Genomic DNA, 21,699 nt, shown 5'->3' on the forward strand with positions numbered 1-21,699 from the left:
TGAAGGAACTGACGACCACGTCAAAGGCTTCTGATGCTATGAAAAATAATTTCCAACTTTTTTGAAATGGACTTACATGAGAAAAACTGATTGGTGTAAGCACAGACGGTGTTCCAGAAATGCTCTTCTCTCACTCTGGATTTGTGACATAGCTGTAACCACAACTCACTGCGTCAGACACAAACAAGCGTTGGCTGCTAAAACCCTTCCAGATGACCTACATGACTCATTGAATTTGGCCATCAAAGTTGTCCTTTTTGTGAAGAAAAGTGCTTTAAATATGAGACTTTCTGCAGCTCTTTGCACAGATTTGGGAGCAGATCATAAAACTCTTCTGTTTCACACGGAGGTAGATGGCTTTGCAAACAGAACACGCTTTCAAGATTATTCAAACTGAAAGATGAGGTGGAAATCTTCCTCAAGCAACAGGGAAAAAAAAGTTATATCACGCATTTACAGACCAAACATTTCAACTTTCACTGGCGTACCTCATGGACATTTCTGAATTTCTGAACAATCTTAGTTTGAAGCTGCAAGGAAACAATGCTCCAAACATGGAAGCACACCACGATGCCATCAAAGTGTTTATGGAAACAATCCAGCTTTGAAAACATCGAAGGCAACCTCAGACACCTAATTTTTCCTGTTTTCCAACATGTCCATCACTCACTGAAAACGAAGGTTTCCAAGAACTTTGTAAAGAGTATGTGAAGAACAAAATTGTGTTTCATCTGGACTACCTTGTTGACGAATTCATCCGCTATTTTCCAGACAACTTTTCTTCATAAATTAGTATGTAATCCGTACAACATTGACATTGATTCACTGCCAGACATATCGGAATAACAAGAAATGAAATGAAATACAATTCAAGTGTGAAAGATATTTTTGAAAACTCAAGTTTGGGGGAATTTTGGATAAAGTATTTCCCAATTTACCTGAAAGTTGGCGAAACACTAAATATCATTCTTCCATTTTTGTCGACAAACCTCTGTGCAAAAAGCTTTTCAAAGTTTAGTCACAATAAAAACCAAACAAAGGAATCAACTGGATCTTGAAAACAATTTCAGTTGCACTCATTCATCTCTCAAACCTAAGATTTCCCAACTTGTGAAGAAAATACAGCATCATCCTTCACATTAAATTTGTTTTGTTTATTCTATTTCTTATTTTAAATTACATTTTTATTAAATTTCTGTACCAAGAAAAACTATTTATGCTTATTTTTAATTTTAAATAAATTTTCTATACCAAGTGTGGGGGACCACAGCCCACACTAGACTACAGTAACCTTATGGAGGGCACGTATGTGGGCAGTTGGATGAATGCCTTTATGTTTCCCAGGGATTGAGGCTTGGCGAATCCAGCACCTGGGGTTAGTCACCCACCTGCAACCAATTTAGGCCAGTGGAACCCTTTAAAAGGCTTCCCTCAGGTAAGGAGGGGGTGGAAGAAAGGGGACGGGCCAGGGAGGAGGAAAGAACTGCAGAGGAGAACTTACAAGAGAAAAAGGCTCGCCGGAAAAGTCAGTAGAAAGCACTGGGGAAAATGTCTGGGGAAGTGGTCCAGGGAGAAGGCTGTTGCACTTTGGGCTGAGGGAGACAGCCCCTCCAGCAGCAGCTTCCCAGAATCCCTGGGCTGGACCCAGATCGAGTGGGAGGGGACCAGGTTTCCCCTACACCACCCCACACTCTCTGAGACAGCTCTGATGGAGTGGGAAGATACCCAATCCCCATGGGAGACCTTCCCCGTTCTTGACTGTGCCAATGATGAGAAGGGCTCAATAGGTTGTGCCCTGCCCCTGGGAAAATGGGCAAAAGGGATGCAGAGAACCTCTGAGGCAATTCTTTAACTGCCACAAAGTGCAGGACCCACAAGGAGTTGCTCAGGACTTTGTTGCACAAGTTTTTGTGTTTATTTTTAATTTTAAATTATGAATGGAGTTATTTTGTTACAAGCAAGGTTGGATGATGGTAAATGAGAGGTGGGGAACATGAGGGTTTCTCAAGAATTAAAAAGGGGACGTGATGCCAACAAGTCTGGGAGCCGCTGCATTAGTCCATTTGTCTTTGGGGCTTACAGAAAGCTCTACCTGGGATGTTTTGATAAAAGGGGTTTTGAGAGAGATGTGAGGACTTGATCTTATCCTCACTCCCACAGCCCCACTATCACTACCACAGATCACAGGAAGAGCCTGTCACTGTGCATAAATACCCTGGATTGTCCAACACTGGTCTGGAAGAGATTTAAAATAATGAATAATAACAACAAACACTGCTGAACAATCTAAAGTAAATGAACAAAAAGCAGTTGAAATTAAGAAACCTTTATAAACCTTTAAGAGTGACAATATTTAGCATTAACATGGAAACATGCATATAAGAATTTCAAAATGCTCTACAAATGTCAGCTCTCTCTCAGTGTCTCCCTTATCACTTGCAATTTCAGTGCTCTTGAAATCCAGGCTGAACTGTTTCCTCCTTTAACTTCATTTTTCCATCTCCTTAGGAGAAGACTCTGTCATTTTTAAAAGCAGATTCTAAATTCTTGGGTCATGCATCATGTTTGTCCCACATTGTTCAATAAACAATATCTAAATCAGAAATAGGATGAAACACCCATTTGCCATTTTTAAAAAATCCATGTTATGACTGATGTATAACTTTATAACTACTTTGTGAAATAAAGTAACGTGTATATTATTTTATATACTTTATGTTAATCCAATGACAATTTGTGTACATTTATGATTTACTTACTTTGCAGTTACAATACCAGTAAACTCCTTGTCTTTCAAAGGATAATACAATGATGTTGTTAGTGTAACTTCAAATTTTGGTAACACTACAAAAAATCAAAAGCTAACATTAAAATATGTTACAAGTATGAAATTTATACTCAGTGGAGCAAGTACCAATTTTAAGTAAGAGTTATTTCAGTGTAATGATGGATCCACCCATCACTCTGATGGATGAGTGATTTCACTGTAATACGGGTTACATTGCTACAGCTTCCCAAAGGACACATCTTGTGAACCAAAACTAGTGTGCATTGTATGGGTTTTTACCCAGTGCTGATCCTGCTCTGAGACCCACACACTCAAACCACTGCACCCATGAAGAGCCACACTGACTTTGATGAGACTCACAGCAGACCGAGGTCCATCTGTGCAGACATATTTGCAGGACTGAGGACTAATATATCACTTCTTTCTCTCTCAGGCCATAGCTGAGAAAAAAATACTCAACCAATTCAGTCCTTTACAGTACAATCAGTGGACTTAAAAGATTTCAAGATGACAGGGCTTCATTTGCTTTAGTTCAGTTCACACTGATCATCATTTCAAAGTTAAGAATGTCTCCTCTGGGCATATTAGCAGGAACTTCAGTTGGAGTTATTGCTTTGATTCACAACACAGTCAGAACTGTCCATCCAGATAAGCAGGGCATATCCCATACAGTCTATATCCTCTGATTGCTGTTGGTGAAATCCTGACAAAACCGAAGTCTTCGCTGTTTTTATTTTTTTAATTTTTTTTTAAGATTCTTCTGGTTTCTTCCAAAATATCGTTGGTTAAACTACTAAACGATATTGACAAAATATGTTTCCTAAATGAACTTCCGCATTCCCAGTATCTGGCTTGGAATATTCAGGGGCAGATTTTTGAAAGACATGAATTAGCAAAAAGGAATCCTGACTTGTGTTACATGCATGAGTAGTGACCACAAATAAGGCTCACACTAAACAGCAATCTTAAATAACTACCACTTGTTTTTTTGTAAGCCATACAAAGGCTACAGATTGTTTTACAGGAAAAATGTAGGCATGTTAAATACACAGCAAAATAGCTGGAAAATAATGTTCCCCCCCGCCCATCCCCGAGTCAGACTGCTGATATTGGAAGCTGTTAGTCACGCTCCAAGACATAGGAGATGCAAATGGTTTTCATGTACATATGCCACCAAGTAATTGTTTAGCTCCCAGGTGTCGATACCAGATATTGATACCTGAAGAATCAAAAGGCACCCATCAATGTACTATGTGGGTATCATTATCCTCTTGATACTGTATAACACTTTCCCAGCCCCACAAAGGGTTACAATGTCTTGTCTCTGCATGCATACAGGGACCACACTTACCATACTCCCTCACAGTAAATCTTTGATAATGAGTTTGATCCTATAGCAAAAAACAAAACAAAAAATATAAAATTGTGATTAGATTATTTGGCTCATTACATCTACTCTGGCCCAATCCCACGCTCATTTAAATCAACAAAAAGCAAAATTTCAGCCTACAAATTAAGTTATTCTCATTGCAATTATGTCATTTTAAATAATGACATAACAAAGAAGCAAACGCTGCTTTATAATGTCAGTGAAGGCAAGTATTATTTAGTTGTTCTGTCCAACTAATAAGAACTAACTTTTCTACAGAATATACAAAAGTGCTCAAGGCCTCTACTTTCTATTTCCCATCTCTCTAATCCCTTCAGTCACCTCCTGTTTTTCTCAAGCATCACAGTTTAAAGAAGCAACCTTTACATGGCACATTGAGCTGAAGTGCTGTGATGTTTCCATTTTCTGTGCACTTAACTTTTAAACTTCTACCCTGGTATTCAGAATTCAAAAGTTATTTTTATTCTCCAAGAATACAGCAGACTGTCCAAAGAGATGGAAAAACTGTGCTCTCCTTCAGACACATTTCTTTTTACTTCTTTTATTCTAATGTCCTCTTAATCTAAAATAAAAGTAATGTACAATGGCTGTTGCCTCTGTGCTCGTAATCCTTGATGGAACTTTTAACTTATGAATCCTTACACTAAAAGACAATGCCAACATTGCAAAGGTCTGACTGCTGATTTACTGATGGTGACTTCCAGTCTATAAAGTTCAGGACGACCTGCAAACAAACGTGGAATCACATGATTAAACTTTCTTTATAGGTGGAAGCATTAATCACTCATATTTTTGTTTGCTCCTTTCTAAACATATGGGATACATTAACAAGCATTCTTTGGTGATAAAAACAGATTGATTAAAGAAACATTAAGACAATTGCTAAATTAATATGTCTTGCATCCTGGATCTCACTAATCCATTAGGTTTACCAGAGCCAATAAACACATGTGATTGTGGAAAACAGGCTTAAAACATGTTGTGTGAAATAAAATATTCTTTAATTGTCTTATCTGAAGCAAAAGTACACAAAGAAGCCAGGAGTTTAGATACTATTGTAATGTCAGAGTTCATCTAAAATTTAAAACAAATGTAGTTAGTTGTTCTGTCCAACTAATTGCCCCAGACTTGGCTTTGAAGAAAGATTTCAAACGAATGTTGTTGTCTTATAAGAAATTTCACCAGTCTCAAATATTATGAAGTTTAGTGAGAGTTGGAGCATATCTGAATAGGTTGCACAGCCTTGCATTTTCTGGAATCTAGGAAGGAATGTCAGATCTGGACTGCATGGGTCAGTAGACCCAACAGGTATGTGAGTTTCTGCATTCATCTAGGAGTATATTTCAATTTAAACTCTTCATTCTCATTGCCTGATGAAATAAGAGTGAACAAACTGGGCCATGATGGTGTGGCAGTCCTATAAGTCTCAAATGCTGGTAGGGAAGGGGATAAGAGAATTAAAGGGGTCACTCTCCACAGTTTACAGACTTCATGCAGAAAGTCTGAGCTTGGCTGAAATGGAAAGGTAACCACAAGAGTTTCCAGTTCTCAACATGGAGGACAGACAGGGGCTTGCGTTAAAGGTTCTACACCGCTATTGCTTAATAGATGCCTGGTGAAAAGATAGGACAGAAGCTTATGACTCAGGCTACAGTTACACTAGCAAGTTTTGCTGACAAAATCCTGGTTTTGTCAACAAAATTGGTGGAATGTCCACACACAACATGCATTTTGTCAACATTTTGTCAGCAAAACTCCACAGTTTCACTGACAGCGTTCTGCCTCTCAGCCATGAGGCATAACACAACTGTTGACAGATTCTGTCAACAAAAAAGCTATGTGGACGGTCTGGGGGGCAGGGCCTTCTCTCAACAGACAGGGCATCCACAACAATGAGCAGCCATATCTGCTGTGCTTCCAGGTGTCTGTTTTGTCGAGAGAGCAGCCAGGCAGTCCAGTCACCCTGTCAACAGTGCGGAGCACTCTTTCAATTGGCTTTTCTGTGTGGCCACACTCTGTCAACTGAAGTTTTGTTGGGAAATCTCTTCTGACAGATTGCTGTAATGTAACCGTACCTTAGCAGGAAGCGGCCTTTTAAAAAATGTAACCCTCGTGGTTGACACTCAAGTGTATGTTGAGGTTGTGTCATGGTGAAGCAGTGACTCCTGATGCAAAGGATCTCTGGTTCTCAGTCCAGAGGGTCATACCAAAGGGGTTACCTTGGGTAACTGTTGTGGATTTGGAGTACGTGTTGAGGCAGACATACGGACAAGCACAAGACAGGTTCTGAATGTGATATTCCCCTCTCCCCCATTAAAAAAGGTACAATTGTGAGAAACTGTAGATGCAGCTAAGCAAACAAAGAGATTGCAAAGTAATATGAAGCTGAAATTTAACTTGAACAATTCTCAGACAATGCACCCCGAGAAAACCAATCTTCCTTTCTGGTATATGACAGTGGCTCTGAGGTTGCTTCTTCTTCCAAGCAAAATGATATAGAAAAATCAAGAATAGCTCAATGAAAAGCTTTGTCCTTCACACAACAGAAATTAAATATGTTAAACCAATGTTTGGATGCAATCAGAATTGTCTGAAATACCTCACATGGTAGGCAGGCATTAATCCTTTGAAGGGTTAAATAATATGAAACAGCCGATTTGTTATCCCACCCAAAAATAAGTGAGATGGAGTAAACCTCTGCGCAGAGAAAAAGATCTAAAATCTGGGCTGAGCAATCCTGAAAGAGGAACCCTAGGAGCAACCAAGCCTGAGGAGAACTATGAACTGATCTCTATGGCTGTGTCTACACGTGCCCCAAACTTCCCATGAGCTCATGGGAATAAGGGGACTTCGAAGTAGGCGGGGCCCTTTCGAAAAGGAGCCTCGTCTGGATGCGCCACGCGGCTGCAAGGCTCGTCAATTTCGAAGCGCCGCTGCCACCCGCATGCTAATGAAGCGCTGAATATGCATTTCAGCGCTTCATTAGTAAACTTCGAAATGGCCATTTGCATGGCCATTTCGAAGTTTGGGGCACATGTAGACACAGCCTATGTTATGTTACTGTTAATTTCTTTGTTAATAAAATCAAGCCCCCAGCAAGAGCAAGCTTCTGAGGTAGCATTGTATATAAAGACTTAATTTTCCTAGCAAGTGAATTCTAGCACAATAGTCCCTACAAATAATTAGGGTAAAGAGAATGTCTTTGTAAAAGAATAACAAGAAGTCTTGTGGCATCTTATAGACTAACAGATATTTTGGAGCATAAGCTTTCATGGGCAAAGACCCGCTTCACGAACACTTGTGCTCCAAAACATCTGTTAGTCTATAAGGTGCCACAAGACTTCTTGTTGTTCTCGAAGCTACAGACTAACACGGCTACCTCTCTGATATTTGTAAAAGAATAGAATTCGCCCTTTTTACTTAATTGATTGTTCTATTGAATGAATAAGCTGTCAATCAGAGGCATGGAAGGCAAGCACTTCCAACAGCTGCAGCAGTTGGAGAGGGGAATAGTACCAGATCCAAGGACAGCAAAGACCTGTCAAGTGGGGAGGACCAGACATACTGACAGTGTAGTAGTAGGCATCCTTCAGTCTGCATAGACTATGGATCGCACCCTTTATAGTTTCAACTGAGGGCTTCATTTACAGCATCTACTGTGACTATGAAGACCCACACGAGAGTGACAGTCCTTGCTGCATCTCTTGCAGATGTGGTGGGTGTCTAGCAAGTCCTTAGTGTGCTTTCTGTGCGCTCACTTCTCCTCTACTAGCTGTCTGATCCTCATCTCACCCTTCTGAAGGCCCTTGTGTAACCCCTGCCTCCATCTGCTGTGGTCATCTGCTAGTTCTTCCCAGTTGTCCAGCTCGATGTCTACCTCTCTGAGGTCTCTCTTGCAGACATCTTTGTAGCGCAACTGGGGGCGTCCGGGAGGTCTTTTGCCAGAGGCTAGCTCACCATACAGGATGTCTTTTGGAATCCTTCCATCATTCATCCTGTGGACGTGGCCAACCCAGCGGAGCCAACGCTGCCTGAGGAGTGTATGCATGGTTGGGATTCCAGCTTGCTCGAGGACGGGGGTGTTGGTCACTCTGTCCTTCCATGATATTCCAAGGATGCGCCTGAGGCAGCGCAAGTGGAAGACGTTCAGCCTCTTTTCCTGGCGGGTGTACAGGCTCCAAGTCTCGCTGCCATAAAGGAGGGCGCTGAGGATGCAGGCTCTATAGACTTGCATTTTGGTGTGAGTGTACAGCTTGTTGTTATTCCACACTCTCTTGCTGAGTCTGGACAGAGTTGTGGCCACTTTTCTGATCCTCCTATTTAGCTCAGTGTCCAACAACAGGGTGTCAGTGATGGTGGACCCGAGGTAAACGAACTCATGGACGACCTCTAACGTATAGGTGTCAATGCTGATTGATGGGGATTCAGCAACATCCTGACCGAGTACGTTTGTCTTCTCTAGGCTGATGGTAAGCCCAAAGTCCTTGCACGCTGTGGAGAACTGATCCAGCAGTTTTTGAAGCTGGTCTTCTGTGTGAGACACTACAGCAGCATCGTCTGCGAACAGCATGTCTCTGATGAGGACTTCCCGCACCTTAGACTTAGCTTCCAGCCTTGCAAGGTTCAGCTCTTGCGTGCAGCAAGATGCCCTCTGTTGAAGATCCAAAGGCATGCTTCAGGAGCAGTGCGAAGAAGATCCCGAACAGTGTCGGAGCAAAAGCGAGCACCTTCTTTTGAAAGCAGATTCAAAAGGCCCTCTTTGAAGACAAATGTGGCAGCACTGAGGCAGTGCCCAGAAGAAGGCACCAGAACTGACTGATTGATACAGCCAAGAGTGCATAGGTTTTTGCATATGCATGGGATGACTAACTGTTGTAGATATGCATGACAGAGAGGGCACTATAAACCAAAGGTGTCTTGCAGGGGGCCCCCAGGTCCCAGATTATCATGAGTCATAGGCAAAGAAAAGGAGGGACTGAGGCCCCTACAATGGCAGGGAAAAGAGTCAGTGAGATATTTCTGGACAAACCTGGCAAATGATCCAGATCCACTCGCTGCAGGGGAAAGTTAGAGCTCTGTAACCCCATCATACAATTTCACTCCTAACTGTGTCCAGCTCTCTCTTAAAACTAATTAACTTGTTTACCCCCCACAAATGTTATTGGGAGGTTGTTCCTGAAATCTCACCCCTCTCTCTGATTAGAAATCATCCTCTAATTTTCAGGCTGAATTTGTTCATGGACAATTTATATCCATTTGTCCTTGTGCCAAGATTGTCCTTTAGCCATCGCCCCTCTTGGGAGAATGAACAAGCCAGGCTCTTTCTGTCTCCTCTCAGAAGACAGGCCCTACTTTCCCCTCATCACCCTATCTGATCTTCTTTGCACCCATTCCAGTTTAAATTCATCCTTCTAAAACATGAGAGCCCAGAATCACACACAGTATTCCAAATGACAGGTCTAACCAGTGCCTCAGACAACAACACTAATGCTTCTCTAGCTCTACTGGAAATGCCTCGCCTGATACACCTGATGGCCTGTAGTCATCCTTTGATCCCATGATCAACTCACACACCCAGCTCTCACGCCTCCTTGGCCACTTACAACTGATAAACCCCCAGCTTGTGGCAGAAATTCTTACCATGCAACCCTAAGTGCACTACTTTGAATATTTTGTATTACTGAATTTCACCCCACTTCTGTCACGCCAGATGTCAAGGTCATTCGGATCTTCCAGTATAATACTCTGATCCTCTTTTGCATGGATGATGCTTCCCAACTTTATATAATCAGCAAACTTCATTAGCATTATGTAATGGCATTTATTAAGAATAGAGGGGAGGGATAGCTTGGTGGTTTGAGCATTGGCCTGCTAAACCCAGGGTTGTAAATTTAATCTTTAAGGAGGCCATTTAGGGATTAGGGCAAATAGATGTCAGGGATGGTGCCTGGTCCTACCAAGAGGACAGGGGACTGGACTAGATGACCTCCTGAGGTCCCTTCCAGTTCTAGGAGATGTGTATCTCCAATTATTAATTTTTTTAATGAGTTGGATTGATCCATAGGCCAATCCTTGAGGTACTCCAGTAGGAACCTTCCTCCAATGTGATAATTCACCTTTCAGAAGATTTCAGCCTTTTCCCCTTGAGCCATTTACTTATTCATCTTACATTTTTGTAGTGATCCCTATCCTCCCTAATTTAATAACTAAATTCCCACGGGATATTATGTCAAAAGCTTTACTGAAGTCCAAGAATATGGAATCGACTGCATGTAATTTCCTTAGCTATAGAATAAATTGTTTTCTTAAAGAGGGAAATTAAGTTAATCTGGCATGATCTACCTCTGCTAAAACTATGTTACCTTACATCACCTTTATGGTTTACCTCTCTAAATTCAGTTAGTTATTCCTTCACAAATTGTTCTAAACCAGAGAAACAATCTTATATGACAGGGTGTTGGGTTTTTTTCCGCCCCCCAGTATTCTGGAATAGGAAGGAATCAACCGCCCCTAATTTAAGTGCATTGAATGGAAAGCTTTTCTTCCATCTCCAGTGTGCTAATTTCCATTTCAAGACACCCATTCCATCAGCGTACTGCTTTTATTTTCATGTTCCATCCTAACATCCCTACTGACAAGCAAGGCAAAGTATTCATCTAGGTTTCAGATCATACCTAGATTATCTCTAATCTCCTTCCCATCCACACTGCCCAATGGCCCAGCCTCCTCCTTCCATATTCTCTTATTTTTACATCACTAAAAAACCTATTATTTATTTTAATTGCCCCGAAAAGAACTAATTCAACTTGACTTTAAACATTTTTCACTTTTTTCCTCCACTTTCTAACCTTCATATCTAACAATGTCGCTTTTTTGCCGGTCATTTCCTTTTCCATTTCTTATAGGTCCATGGTGTCCAATACGCTTTCCGGTCGCCACATGTGACGAACTGGACACCGCCTTGTGGCGAAATGCAGCTCCTTAGAGGTGCACATGAGGAGCACCCTCGGCCCACTCCACGCATGCACCCTACCACTTGGTGGGACAAGCGCATGGCAGCAGCTCCTCCTGTAGCTCCAGATGCTGTGGCTCACAGCATGGCTCCAGAGGCGACTCCAGACGCAACGGCAGCTCCAGTGATGGTGGCGACTCCAGTGCATCGCCAACCGTTGGGGGGGCCTGGCTCTTGGGGGGGGGGCTTGGCTGTAAGGGGGGGAACTGGCTCTGGGGGGGCAGCACCTGGCTCTGGTGGAGGGGGGCTGTGGTGACTGTTAAATTTCTTTTGCACACCACTGTCATACATGGATAGGGAGCACATTCCTACAATTTTGGGAGGTGAAAATCTCAGACAGGTTTTATATAACTGACTTCAAAAACTTTCAAGCCGCCCCCCCCCCCCCATTTAAATCCTTGAGCTCTTCAGTTTAGTTTGATTTCTTTAACTAATTTCTTTAATTTACTAAAGTCTGTCCTTTAGACATCAAAACCCATAACTAAGTGGTTTTGATTATCCTTCCAGTTAATTTAAACTGAATCAATTAACCAAAATAAAAAATTCCATGGGAATGTGTTGATTTTTGACAAAATTTCATTTAAAAAAAAAGACATTAAGCGTTCTGAATATGATTGAAACATTCTGTTTTGATCTTATTGGAATGAAATGTCTCAACTTTAAAGAACACTTCACTTTGATTTTGTTTCTAAATAAAATTACCTCAGAATTGGCAGGTTCCCACAGAATCTGTTTCAATAAAACAGCATTTTCCACAGAAAGCCATTTTGTTGCAAAACTTCCAGTCACTACTAATTATAAATCCAGAATACTACAAATTTATATATGACTCCCCGCCCTGCTGGGACAGAATGTACACTTTAACATTATCTCTCCTTGACAGTAGAGACAAATTAAACCCTTGCATTAGAGCAAGGAACACCATAGAACTTTTCTGTGGCAATCCCAAAACATGCAGGTTTCAGGGATATTTCCTGCTTTTATCCTAGTTTCCTATTAGGCTTTTCCTTGATTATACTGACACCTAGTGGCAATATATATATAAAAGAAGGGGCCAAAAGGTCCACTTCTTTTTATCCAAGTTTCCTATTAGGCTTTTCCTTGATTATACTGACATCTAGTGGCAATATATATATAAAAAAAGGAGCCAAAAAGTCCACTTCTTTTGCGATGTATTTGACTACATAGCATTCACCTAGACCGGAGATGGGCAGCCTGCAGCCCACAGGGCCCCTTACGGCCCATTAGGGAAATGTGACTGCAAGCCACAAGACATTTTGCTGATGTTCACAGGTACTGATCCCCTTAGCTCTCAGTGGCCACAGTCCACTCGAGTGGAATCTCCAGGAGAGCTGCTGACTGGGTGCACAAAACCACAGAGGGGAGAGGTGGGAGCAGGATACTGGTTGACCGGGGCAGAGATGGAACAGATGAAGACATGATACCTTCTTGCATTTGAAAGCTCCAAGGAGAGAGAGGAATTAATTGGGGTGGCACAAATAAGCATATAAAAACAATGGGGATGAGCAAGAAAACAAAGAAAATGTCTAGCCTGAGTGACAGCAAAATGTTCCTAAACAGCGACACCTATCAACAGTCTGTGCAATAGTCTATGAGGCAACTTATGAGTGCCTTGGATTTGGGGTCTTCTAACAACAGGACAGGACAAAGCACCAGAAAACGTAGTACTAGGACCAGTCCTGCACTGGAAAGAGATGGTATGTTCCCGAAAACTCTGACAATTCATGAAGCACCTGTCGGTGGTCTACAGAGAGACAATCTCTGTATTTAAAAAAAAAAAGCAGTCCTGCAGCACCTTAAGAACTAAAAATGTATTTATTAGTTAATGCACATTCACGGGTAAGACGCACTTCTTCAGATTTTCAGAAGTTGTATCTGCTGCCAAGGTCAGTGCTTACTATCCTGACGTCAGTGGAGCTACTAACAGGAGTACAGCTTGAACCACTCTAGTCCAGCATCCTCGGGACCTGACTGGTGTCAAACCAGAGAATTTGCCAAACCAATGGAGGTCAACATTGTCTAGCAGCATTACCAACACTTCCACTGCTTACCAGGCTCTTAGGGGTAATTTAGAGCTAAATAACAGCACAAAGGACCGACAGCCAGGACTGCTGGTGGTAAACAAACATTTTGGGACTGCGGGAAATGTGGCCACATCCCTGATAAATGGACACCCATCTAACTAAAATTATGCCAGATTACAGATGTTGCTGAACTATAAAGTGCTGGACTAGAGAGCTACAACTTGTACCACACTTAGTAGTAAATGTTTGCAAAATCAAATCCTTAAATTCACCTGACTTCTACTATTGCCCTCTTCAGACACTGGGCGAATCTCTAAAGTGTTGTGAACAGCAAAGTAAAACTAAAATTACACACACTTTCAAACCAGATATTATTTCTACGCCCCACCAGCCTGTCCTGAATTCTTAATTCCCCATTAACGTGAATGGGAAGACTTCCTATTGACTTCATGGGGCTTTGGATCAAGCCAGAATTCATGTCTACACAAGCAAGCATTTATATGCCCAGATGTGAATTTGCAAACATAAAGTGGATGGGAAATATGCAGCTGTTCTCTCTGCAAATGCTGAATTTCTGTGAGCCATATTAGAGGCCCCCTCCAAACTCTGATTCCTGTACCCTCATACCTTCAGCCTTTGGCCTTGAGGGCCCCCCAAACATACACACATATACACACCCTGCCTTGACTCCTACTCCCTTCCACACAACCCCATGCCCCTGCCCTGAGCACCCCATGCCCCCAAGTGCTTGCTGTTCCCTTTCCTATCCCTGTGAGGGAGGAAGAGCAAAGTACACAGCTGGCCTACCCACTACAAACCTCAGCCAGAGTGAGGAATGGAGCCAGATGTGCACTTTTCTCTCACTCCCTCACAGTGAGGAAGAGGAACAGCTAGCAAGAAATCTAGGAGTGGGGGAGGTTCAGCTTCCCACACCTACAACCTCTTCACAACCAAACCCTTCCTTACCTTGCTTTAAGTTATGATAAGAGGAAGCCATACACTGAATTTAGTGGTCCTAGATCTTACTTTTTAGGGGGAATTCTTGAACAAAACAGATGCACAGACAGACAAACTCTCAGATTAAAATCCAGAACATTTACTGGTATCCCGTAGAATATCATAAACAGAAACTATTATAAATCGCAACCTAAAAACTAAACAAAATTTAGTGATACATTTTGTGATGCATGACCATTGACTTAATACTCACTTACTCCTTATTGTGCATAATTCAATCATTGTAATTGCTCTCCCAGTCACTGGGGTAAATTACTGAGGTTCTACTGTAGTAAAACTATTTGGCCCTTGTTTTAAATTACAGTTTCAATGTTTGATTCCATGGCCTCTTGAGCCAGTGGCTGGCTGCATACCATGTTGATTTTTTGTAAACTTGTCTATCCTTAATAAACATAAGCGTGCCTTTTGTCAAGGTAACAGAAGAGTCTGCTTACAGCCTGCCATGAGTTCTCTCTTTTTTAAAAGTAATATGTATAAAAACCTAACTAATTTTAAACTTTTAAGTTGCAATATTAACTGTCAAAACAAAAGCTCAAACCCCAAGATGCACTTTAATTTACAATGTCCAGATTTCTAGCTTGCAACAAAACCACACACAGGCTTAACCTCTTTCATCCAGAGCTCTCTCATCCCACAAATTCCATAATCTGGCATGATTTTTAGTTAGCCAGACAACTATTTATCAAGGGTGTGGCCCACTCTCCCGTGGTCCCATGAAGATTGTTTACAGCCACCAGCCCTGGCTCTCCGTGTTCTGTGCTGTTATTTGGCTGTAACTTACCCCTAAATACCTTCTAAAACCCCATTATGCAGTAGAAGTGTGATAGAAAGTGTGCTAGAAAATATTGACCTCCCATCGTCCAGCAAATTCTCTCATCTGGCTCTGGTGAGGTCGTTTGGGTGCCCAAGGAGAGAGATTCAACCTTTACCAGGAGTGCACAAAGTGTGGCAGGTGGGAGGCATAAAATTTCATAAGATCAGCTGCTGGGTCTCAGAGACATCCACCTCATTAAAAATGTTGAAATCTGTTATTGTTTTTATGCATGTGTATTCACGTTTATATACCAATTAATAACGTTTTTACACTCTACATACTTACCTTCTGACACATGCCAAAAGGGTTTTTTTCATATGAACATAACCGAAATTTCCATCAGTTTGGATTGCATTAGACAGATTGGCGGGGGCCTGCCAATTGCAGGGATGAAAAGTGGGGCCTGACATAAAAAGTTTGCTCACCCCTGCCATTACTAAAACTTTAACCTAGGTTTTGCTAGTTCTTCCAGCCTATGGGTGCAGTACTGAAATGAGCTCTATACAGGTAGACCTACACTGGCTTCAAAACAACTCAGCCTCACTCCAGGATTAAAACTTAAACTTATTTCTGTCTTATCTCATCATTGCAAACTTAGATTCCATTCTTAAACTATAGAAAATTTCACAGTCTGGCAGGAGGGACTAACTTTTTATACATTCAACAGTGTTAATACTCACATTAACTTGAACTTGTATGGACCAGTCTCCAAGCACAGGGCTTGTTGATAACTGAAATGTTCTGGAAACCACGCCCAAATCACCTTTCTCTGCCAACCACTGCTGAATCAAATTCCCTCGAGGATCCTAAAGTAAGACCCATGCCACATGTTAAATGGGAGCATATTCAGAAGCATGACTTGACTGGAAATTCAAATGTCAAACTGATTTCAGCATATTGTTAGATCTCCAATATGTACTCACCCGGATGTATATGCTTAGAGAAGTTTTAAAGGGTTTAAGATCAGGATCAACAGTGACAATCCGAAACTTCACTTCCTGGCCTGGTTTATATAGAGACTTGTCAGTCTGGATGAAGACAGAAATACTCTTGTGCTCAAGTAACAGGCTGGTGCTGTTTGAGAATAACAGCCTGCCATCAGCATAGCCTTTCACCAGTAACTCGTAACTGCCAGCCCTGCTGTTCAAAGGCAGCTGAAAGAAAAAGAGTATCTGTGTTACCGCCTCAAGCACTGCAGTTTGTAAACACGCAGGGAAGTGTGTCTCATAAACACGTGTCATATACACCATGAGGCATGTAGGAGCAGGTAATGAAAAGAGACCTATGTTTTCAGTGTACCATTCTTGTGAACATGGACTTCTCTGAGAAGCTTCCTGTTTTCAGATGGTGCTTTGCTAGTTACATTACCTCCCCAGCTAGTCTTTCTTAAATAAGTCACTTTCGAGAAATCTGAAACTAGTGGTCCACTAGTGCAGAAAGTAATTTCCCCTCAGTAATTAGCTCTTCAGATTGCCTGCGATATGCAGCCACTTGGTCTACTTCGGATTGCACAGATATACTTTTCCCTCAGCAGCAAAATCACAAAATGATGGTGATGAGCAGCCTAACATTGTCCCCTCGTCTGTGACCTTTCCTCTCCTGAGCTGCCTGGGTTCTGTAACAAGCCAATCTATTTCCTGAGCCACTTGGCCTATTATAGAACCAACACCCACAGTTTGTCCTAGATGTGCACTGGCAGGATGAAGAAACATTGCACTTGGCAGGCAGAAGTCTGACACTGGAAATATCAGTCCTGCAGTTACCCACCAGTTATCTGAGAACTTGCATGCAGATGTGCCTTTCGGAAACATTTGCATCTTATTTCTGCCTCTAGTCGGACTCACCGGCTGTGTCTACACTACCACCTTTCTTCGAAGGAAGGATGGTAATTAGGGTGTTGGGACTTTACTAATGAAGTGCTGCTGTGCATAGGCAGCACTTCATAAAGCAAATTCCCCCCCCACCCCCCCCGCGGCAACTTCAAAGTTTTAATCTTCGAAGTACCGGCACATATCTAGTTTTGAGAAGTAAGGGGACTTCGAAGTTGCCCTGGCACTCCGAAGTACCGGTGGGTGCGCCGTGGCTGGATGCATGCCAATACTTGAAGTTTAAAACTTTGAAGTTGCCGCAGGGGAGAATTTGCTTAATGAAGTGCTGCCTATGCACGGCATAATTACCATCCTTCCTTCAAAGGAAGGTGGTACTGTAGACAAGTCCACCAAGATGTGAGCAGGAGGCTTCTATGTATGGAAAGCAGGAGGCTTTCTATGTATGTTGGAGCCCAGCACAAAATCTATGGTTAAATTTGCTTAAGCATTTACACTTAACTCCCCCCATCCTCTTTTTTTTTAGAGGGGTGAGGGAGGGAAGTAGCGAGTTGCTTAGCAATTTCCATAATTTTCACTTGGGGGTCTCAAATTTTCTCTGTTGCCTGATAATTTTTGAACATTTGGGACATCTGAACAAAAGACCTGGTAGGAAAGTGTGCAGGACTGGATTGAGAGATAGACGGACAGTGCACAGGAATGAGATAAACTCTTTTTTTTTTTAAGCTATAGTACTATGTGCTTTGGAATATAAAGCTGAAATTTGGAAGGGTGATATGCCCAGATCCTTAAAGGTATCCTTAAACGATCCTTACGAGACAATTTAGTATTTATCTGATTGAGAGTTAGGCATCTAAATACCTCTGAGGCACAGGGCCGTTACCCTGGGAAAGTTGTCTTTTGGCCATGTTATAATGCCGTAAATGTTCATATTGTCCCACACACTAATTTTTCTAACAATATTTTTTACAAAATAGTTCTCTCTGCCAACCCACCCAATAAGAAACGTGTATCTCCAAGTACCATTCCGAACTGGCCACAGTCACAGCCTTCTATGCCAGTCCACTAAAGAAACCCTTTCAGTAGTGCCTAGCAGATATGCAGGCCCTATGCAGGGTCTGAATAGTGTAGAGCAGGGGTGTCCAATACATTCGCCACTCATCACATAGCACACAGGATACTGTGTTGCGGCGAATAGAGGGGTGGCTAACCTGCAGCTCTTGGAGCCTTTAAACGGGGCTCCTCCTGAGAGCTGCATGGGGGGAGTGCTGCCTGCTTGCTCTGCACATACGCCCCACCGCTTGGTGAGAGAATTGTGTGGCAGACGTGGCTCTGACGGCAGCTACAGCAGCAGCACCAGTGGCTCTGGTGAGTCCAGGCACTGAATTAGAACAGAGGGCTGGGAGTATCTGGCTCTGGGGGAGCACATTCAGTTAGAGCGTGGGGGGGCGTTGGGGTACCTGGCTCTGGGGGAGGGCGTTTATTTGCAGGGAGGGCTGGGGGGGGCTGGGAGTGCCTGACTCTATGAAGTTTTGTATAACATAATGTGGTGACTATGGAAAGACGACGACAACAAGTGTAGCGCTCTTTGAATTCTTATTGGACACCACTGGTGTCAAGGGTCATGTGGTGCGTGGGAAAGTTTCACCTTGAATGAGGCACTGGTACATAATGAGTGAGCCCGGGGTCCTGTGGATCACTGACCCAGGCTAACTTGAATTCTGGGTCCCGTCGTACCATCAGATTTTTAAACAAAACTACCAGCTGATTTCTACATAAAGAAACAGCTTATGGCGTGACATGGCCTTCTGTGTGCAACAGTGTAAATATGGAGTAAACCCTCTGAAGTCAAATCAACTGAAACCCAGTAAGTATACATTTTTCAGTAAAACACGTATGAAATTAAGCGCACACCTCCAACTGGTAATGAGAATTGCATCTGTTCATTCACCAAGCCCAGCACTGAAAAATATCAGACCACATTTTGTAAATAAACTCTCTCTTGCTTTTAAAACTTGATTTAAGGTCATACGAGTGAATGGACTTTCCAGGACAGGAAAAATACCATAAAATGATCATACAGATTAAACTATAGGACTATACAGTGTGTATCTCTATGGGGATGCACGCAGAAATGAATAAGAATTTTTATTCTCCTTTGTCAATTTTCTATTTCTACAAGTAAGTAAAAATCAGGATTATAGCACAAAGGAAAATATCTTAAACAGCAGAACCTTAGAATTACAAACACCTCAGGAGTGGAGGTTGTTCTCAACTCAAACATTCATAACTCTACACAAAACATTATGGTTGTTCTTTCAAAGGTTTACAACTGAACACTAATTTAATTCAGCTTTGAAACTTTACTATGCAGAAGAAAAATACTGTCTTCCATTTATTTTCTTTAGTCATTTACATTTAACACACTACTGAACTGTATTTGATTTCTTTTTACCTCTCTCTTTGTCTTTGCTGCTGCTGCTGCCTCATTATGTACTTTCAGTTCTAGCTGAGATACCTGGTTGTAATTCTGGCGTTCATAACTCTAAGATTCTACTGTACATTCTTCTTCATTGCTGAAACAGCTATTCCTCCCTTCAGACTTCAAGGCCCTTCCTGCCCTTCTCTGGGTATCGTGAGGGAGATAAGGGAGAAGGGGGCCCAGCAAGGTATCTTTCCACTCATGCTAGCTGGGTTTGTATATTATAGGCCTACTCCAGACTTTAAGAATTGAATGGGGATCTTTAGCACAAACCATAGCCTGCCTGAAGAATTTTCACCCTACATCTCTCTGTTTATATCTTTATGCTTCTTACGCCAATTGCACATTTATCACAGAAACCAAGACCATCATTCAAATTCGGACTTACTAAACTAAGGAAGACGAATGCCACGTTAAATGTCACGCTTTTTTTTTTTAAAACCTGGAGGATTTAGTAGACACACTGCCAAGAACATATGATTCATGTCTTCTAAGCCTCTCACACTTCATGGCTAAATGTTCTAGAAAATGTTACCTAAAGGGACACAGTCCCAATTATAACTTTTGTCAAAAACTGGCTCAATATGCAAAAAAAGAGTTAGAAATACTTAAATATATTTAATGAGGATATTAATTGTGAAAATAGGTAAGACTCTCTATCAAAAAGCTCAGGATACATTTAAATATATTCAAAGAAATGGATATCCCAAAAAAAGAGTATGTTCCTTTTTACCAAAGCAATTGAAAACATTCCTTACAATTACCTTTGCAAGGATTTGGTTGGATTTTCTTTTACGGAAAAATCCACATTGATTACTCGCAATTCCCCATTATTTTTTCATAATTTTTATTATAATTAATAATGGCACTCCAGAAGGATTGCTATCATCTTTTGACTTCCCAATAACGTGAACATGTCCTGAATAAAAGTTCATTTTTCCTCCTGTCACTTCCCTGACAATTTCATCCTTCTTGATGCTAATTTCAAAATCTGTAAGGCTTATAAAGTCAGCAATAGGGAAATGAGGCAGCATATTGATAAAATTAACTTGAATCCTTGCACACATTTCTCATCTGCTCAGGAAATGACTGCTAAAATAATGACAAGTGTCAGAGGGGTATCCATGCTAGTCTGTATCCGCAAAAACAACAAGAAATCCTGTGGCACTGTATAGACTAATAGATTTTTTGGAGCATAAGATTTCATGGGCAAAGACCCACATCATCAGATGCGTCTGCAGCCCTTGGTGGGAAAAAACAAGTTAAGGGCTATTTAGAAAAGCCAGACATACACAAACCTAGGGGTCCAGATTGAATGCATCCCAGGATACTGAGGGAAATGGCAAATGTCACTGCAGAACCTTTGGCCACTCTCTTTGAAAACTCTTGGAGATTGAGAGAGGTCCCAGATGCCTGGGAAAAGGTAAATATAGCACCCGTCTTTAAAAAAGGCAAGAAAGACAATCCAGGGAACTACAGAGCAGTCAGCCTTACCTCAGTCCCCAGAAAAATCACAGAGGGATCCACAAGGAATCCATTTTGAAGCATTTGGAAGAGGAGAAAGTGATCGACAGTAGTCTACATGGATTCACCAATCTGATTAGCTTCTATGAGGAGGTAACTGGCTCTGAGGACATGGGGAAGTCAGTGCATGGGATACACCTTGACTTGAGCAAAGCTTTTGATACAGTGCCTTGCATGGCTACAGCTTGATACAGTTTCCTACAATATTCTTGCCCGTAAGTTAAGGAACTCTGGATTGGATAAATGGACTGTAAGGTGGAGAGAAAACTATGTGGTCGGGCACAACGGGTAGCATTCAATGGCGCAATGTCTAGCTGGTGGTCGGTTGTAAGTGAAGTGCCCCAGGGATCAGTTCTGGGGCTGGTATTGTTTAACATCTTTATTAACGACCTGGATGAGGGGATGGATTGCACCCTCAGCAAATTTGCAAATGACACGAAGCTAGGGGGCCAGGTACATACGTTGGAGGGTAGGGACAAGGTCCAGAGTGACCTAGATAAACTAAAGGACTGGGTCACAAGTAATCTGATGAGGTTCAACAAGGACAAGTGCTGAGTCCTGCACTTGGGATGAAAGAATTCTAAGTATTGTTACAGGCTGGGGACTGACTAGGTAAGTAGCAGTACAATAGAAAAGAACCTGGGGATTACAGCGGATGAGAGAATGAATATGAGTCAACAGTGTGCCCATGCAGCCAAGAAGGCTAATGGCATATTGGGGTGCATTAGGCGGAGCGTTTCCAGCAGATCTAGAGAAGCTATTATGCCCCTCTACTAGGCACTGGTCAGGCCACATCTGGAG

General features: G+C 42.0%; 1 protein-coding gene across 2 annotated transcripts in view; it reads right to left on the minus strand.

Annotated features, from left to right (window-relative positions):
- Nucleotides 1-21,699, minus strand: part of CD109 (CD109 molecule) — a 129,109-nt gene that overhangs the window by 70,797 nt on the left and 36,613 nt on the right. Inside the window, exons 4-7 of one of the 2 annotated variants that reach the window (XM_074991009.1) lie at nucleotides 15,990-16,220; nucleotides 15,747-15,872; nucleotides 4,140-4,179; nucleotides 2,760-2,844 (exon numbers count right to left, since the gene is read on the minus strand). In XM_074991009.1, the coding sequence (XP_074847110.1) occupies nucleotides 2,760-2,844; nucleotides 4,140-4,179; nucleotides 15,747-15,872; nucleotides 15,990-16,220 (482 nt within the window). Of the gene's footprint in view, nucleotides 1-2,759; nucleotides 2,845-4,139; nucleotides 4,180-15,746; nucleotides 15,873-15,989; nucleotides 16,221-21,699 lie in introns of those variants that run through there. The other variant, XM_074991010.1, reaches the window with a different exon arrangement.

This window comes from Carettochelys insculpta, chromosome 3 (assembly GCF_033958435.1).
Source record: "Carettochelys insculpta isolate YL-2023 chromosome 3, ASM3395843v1, whole genome shotgun sequence".
NCBI classification, from domain to species: Eukaryota; Metazoa; Chordata; order Testudines; family Carettochelyidae; genus Carettochelys; species Carettochelys insculpta.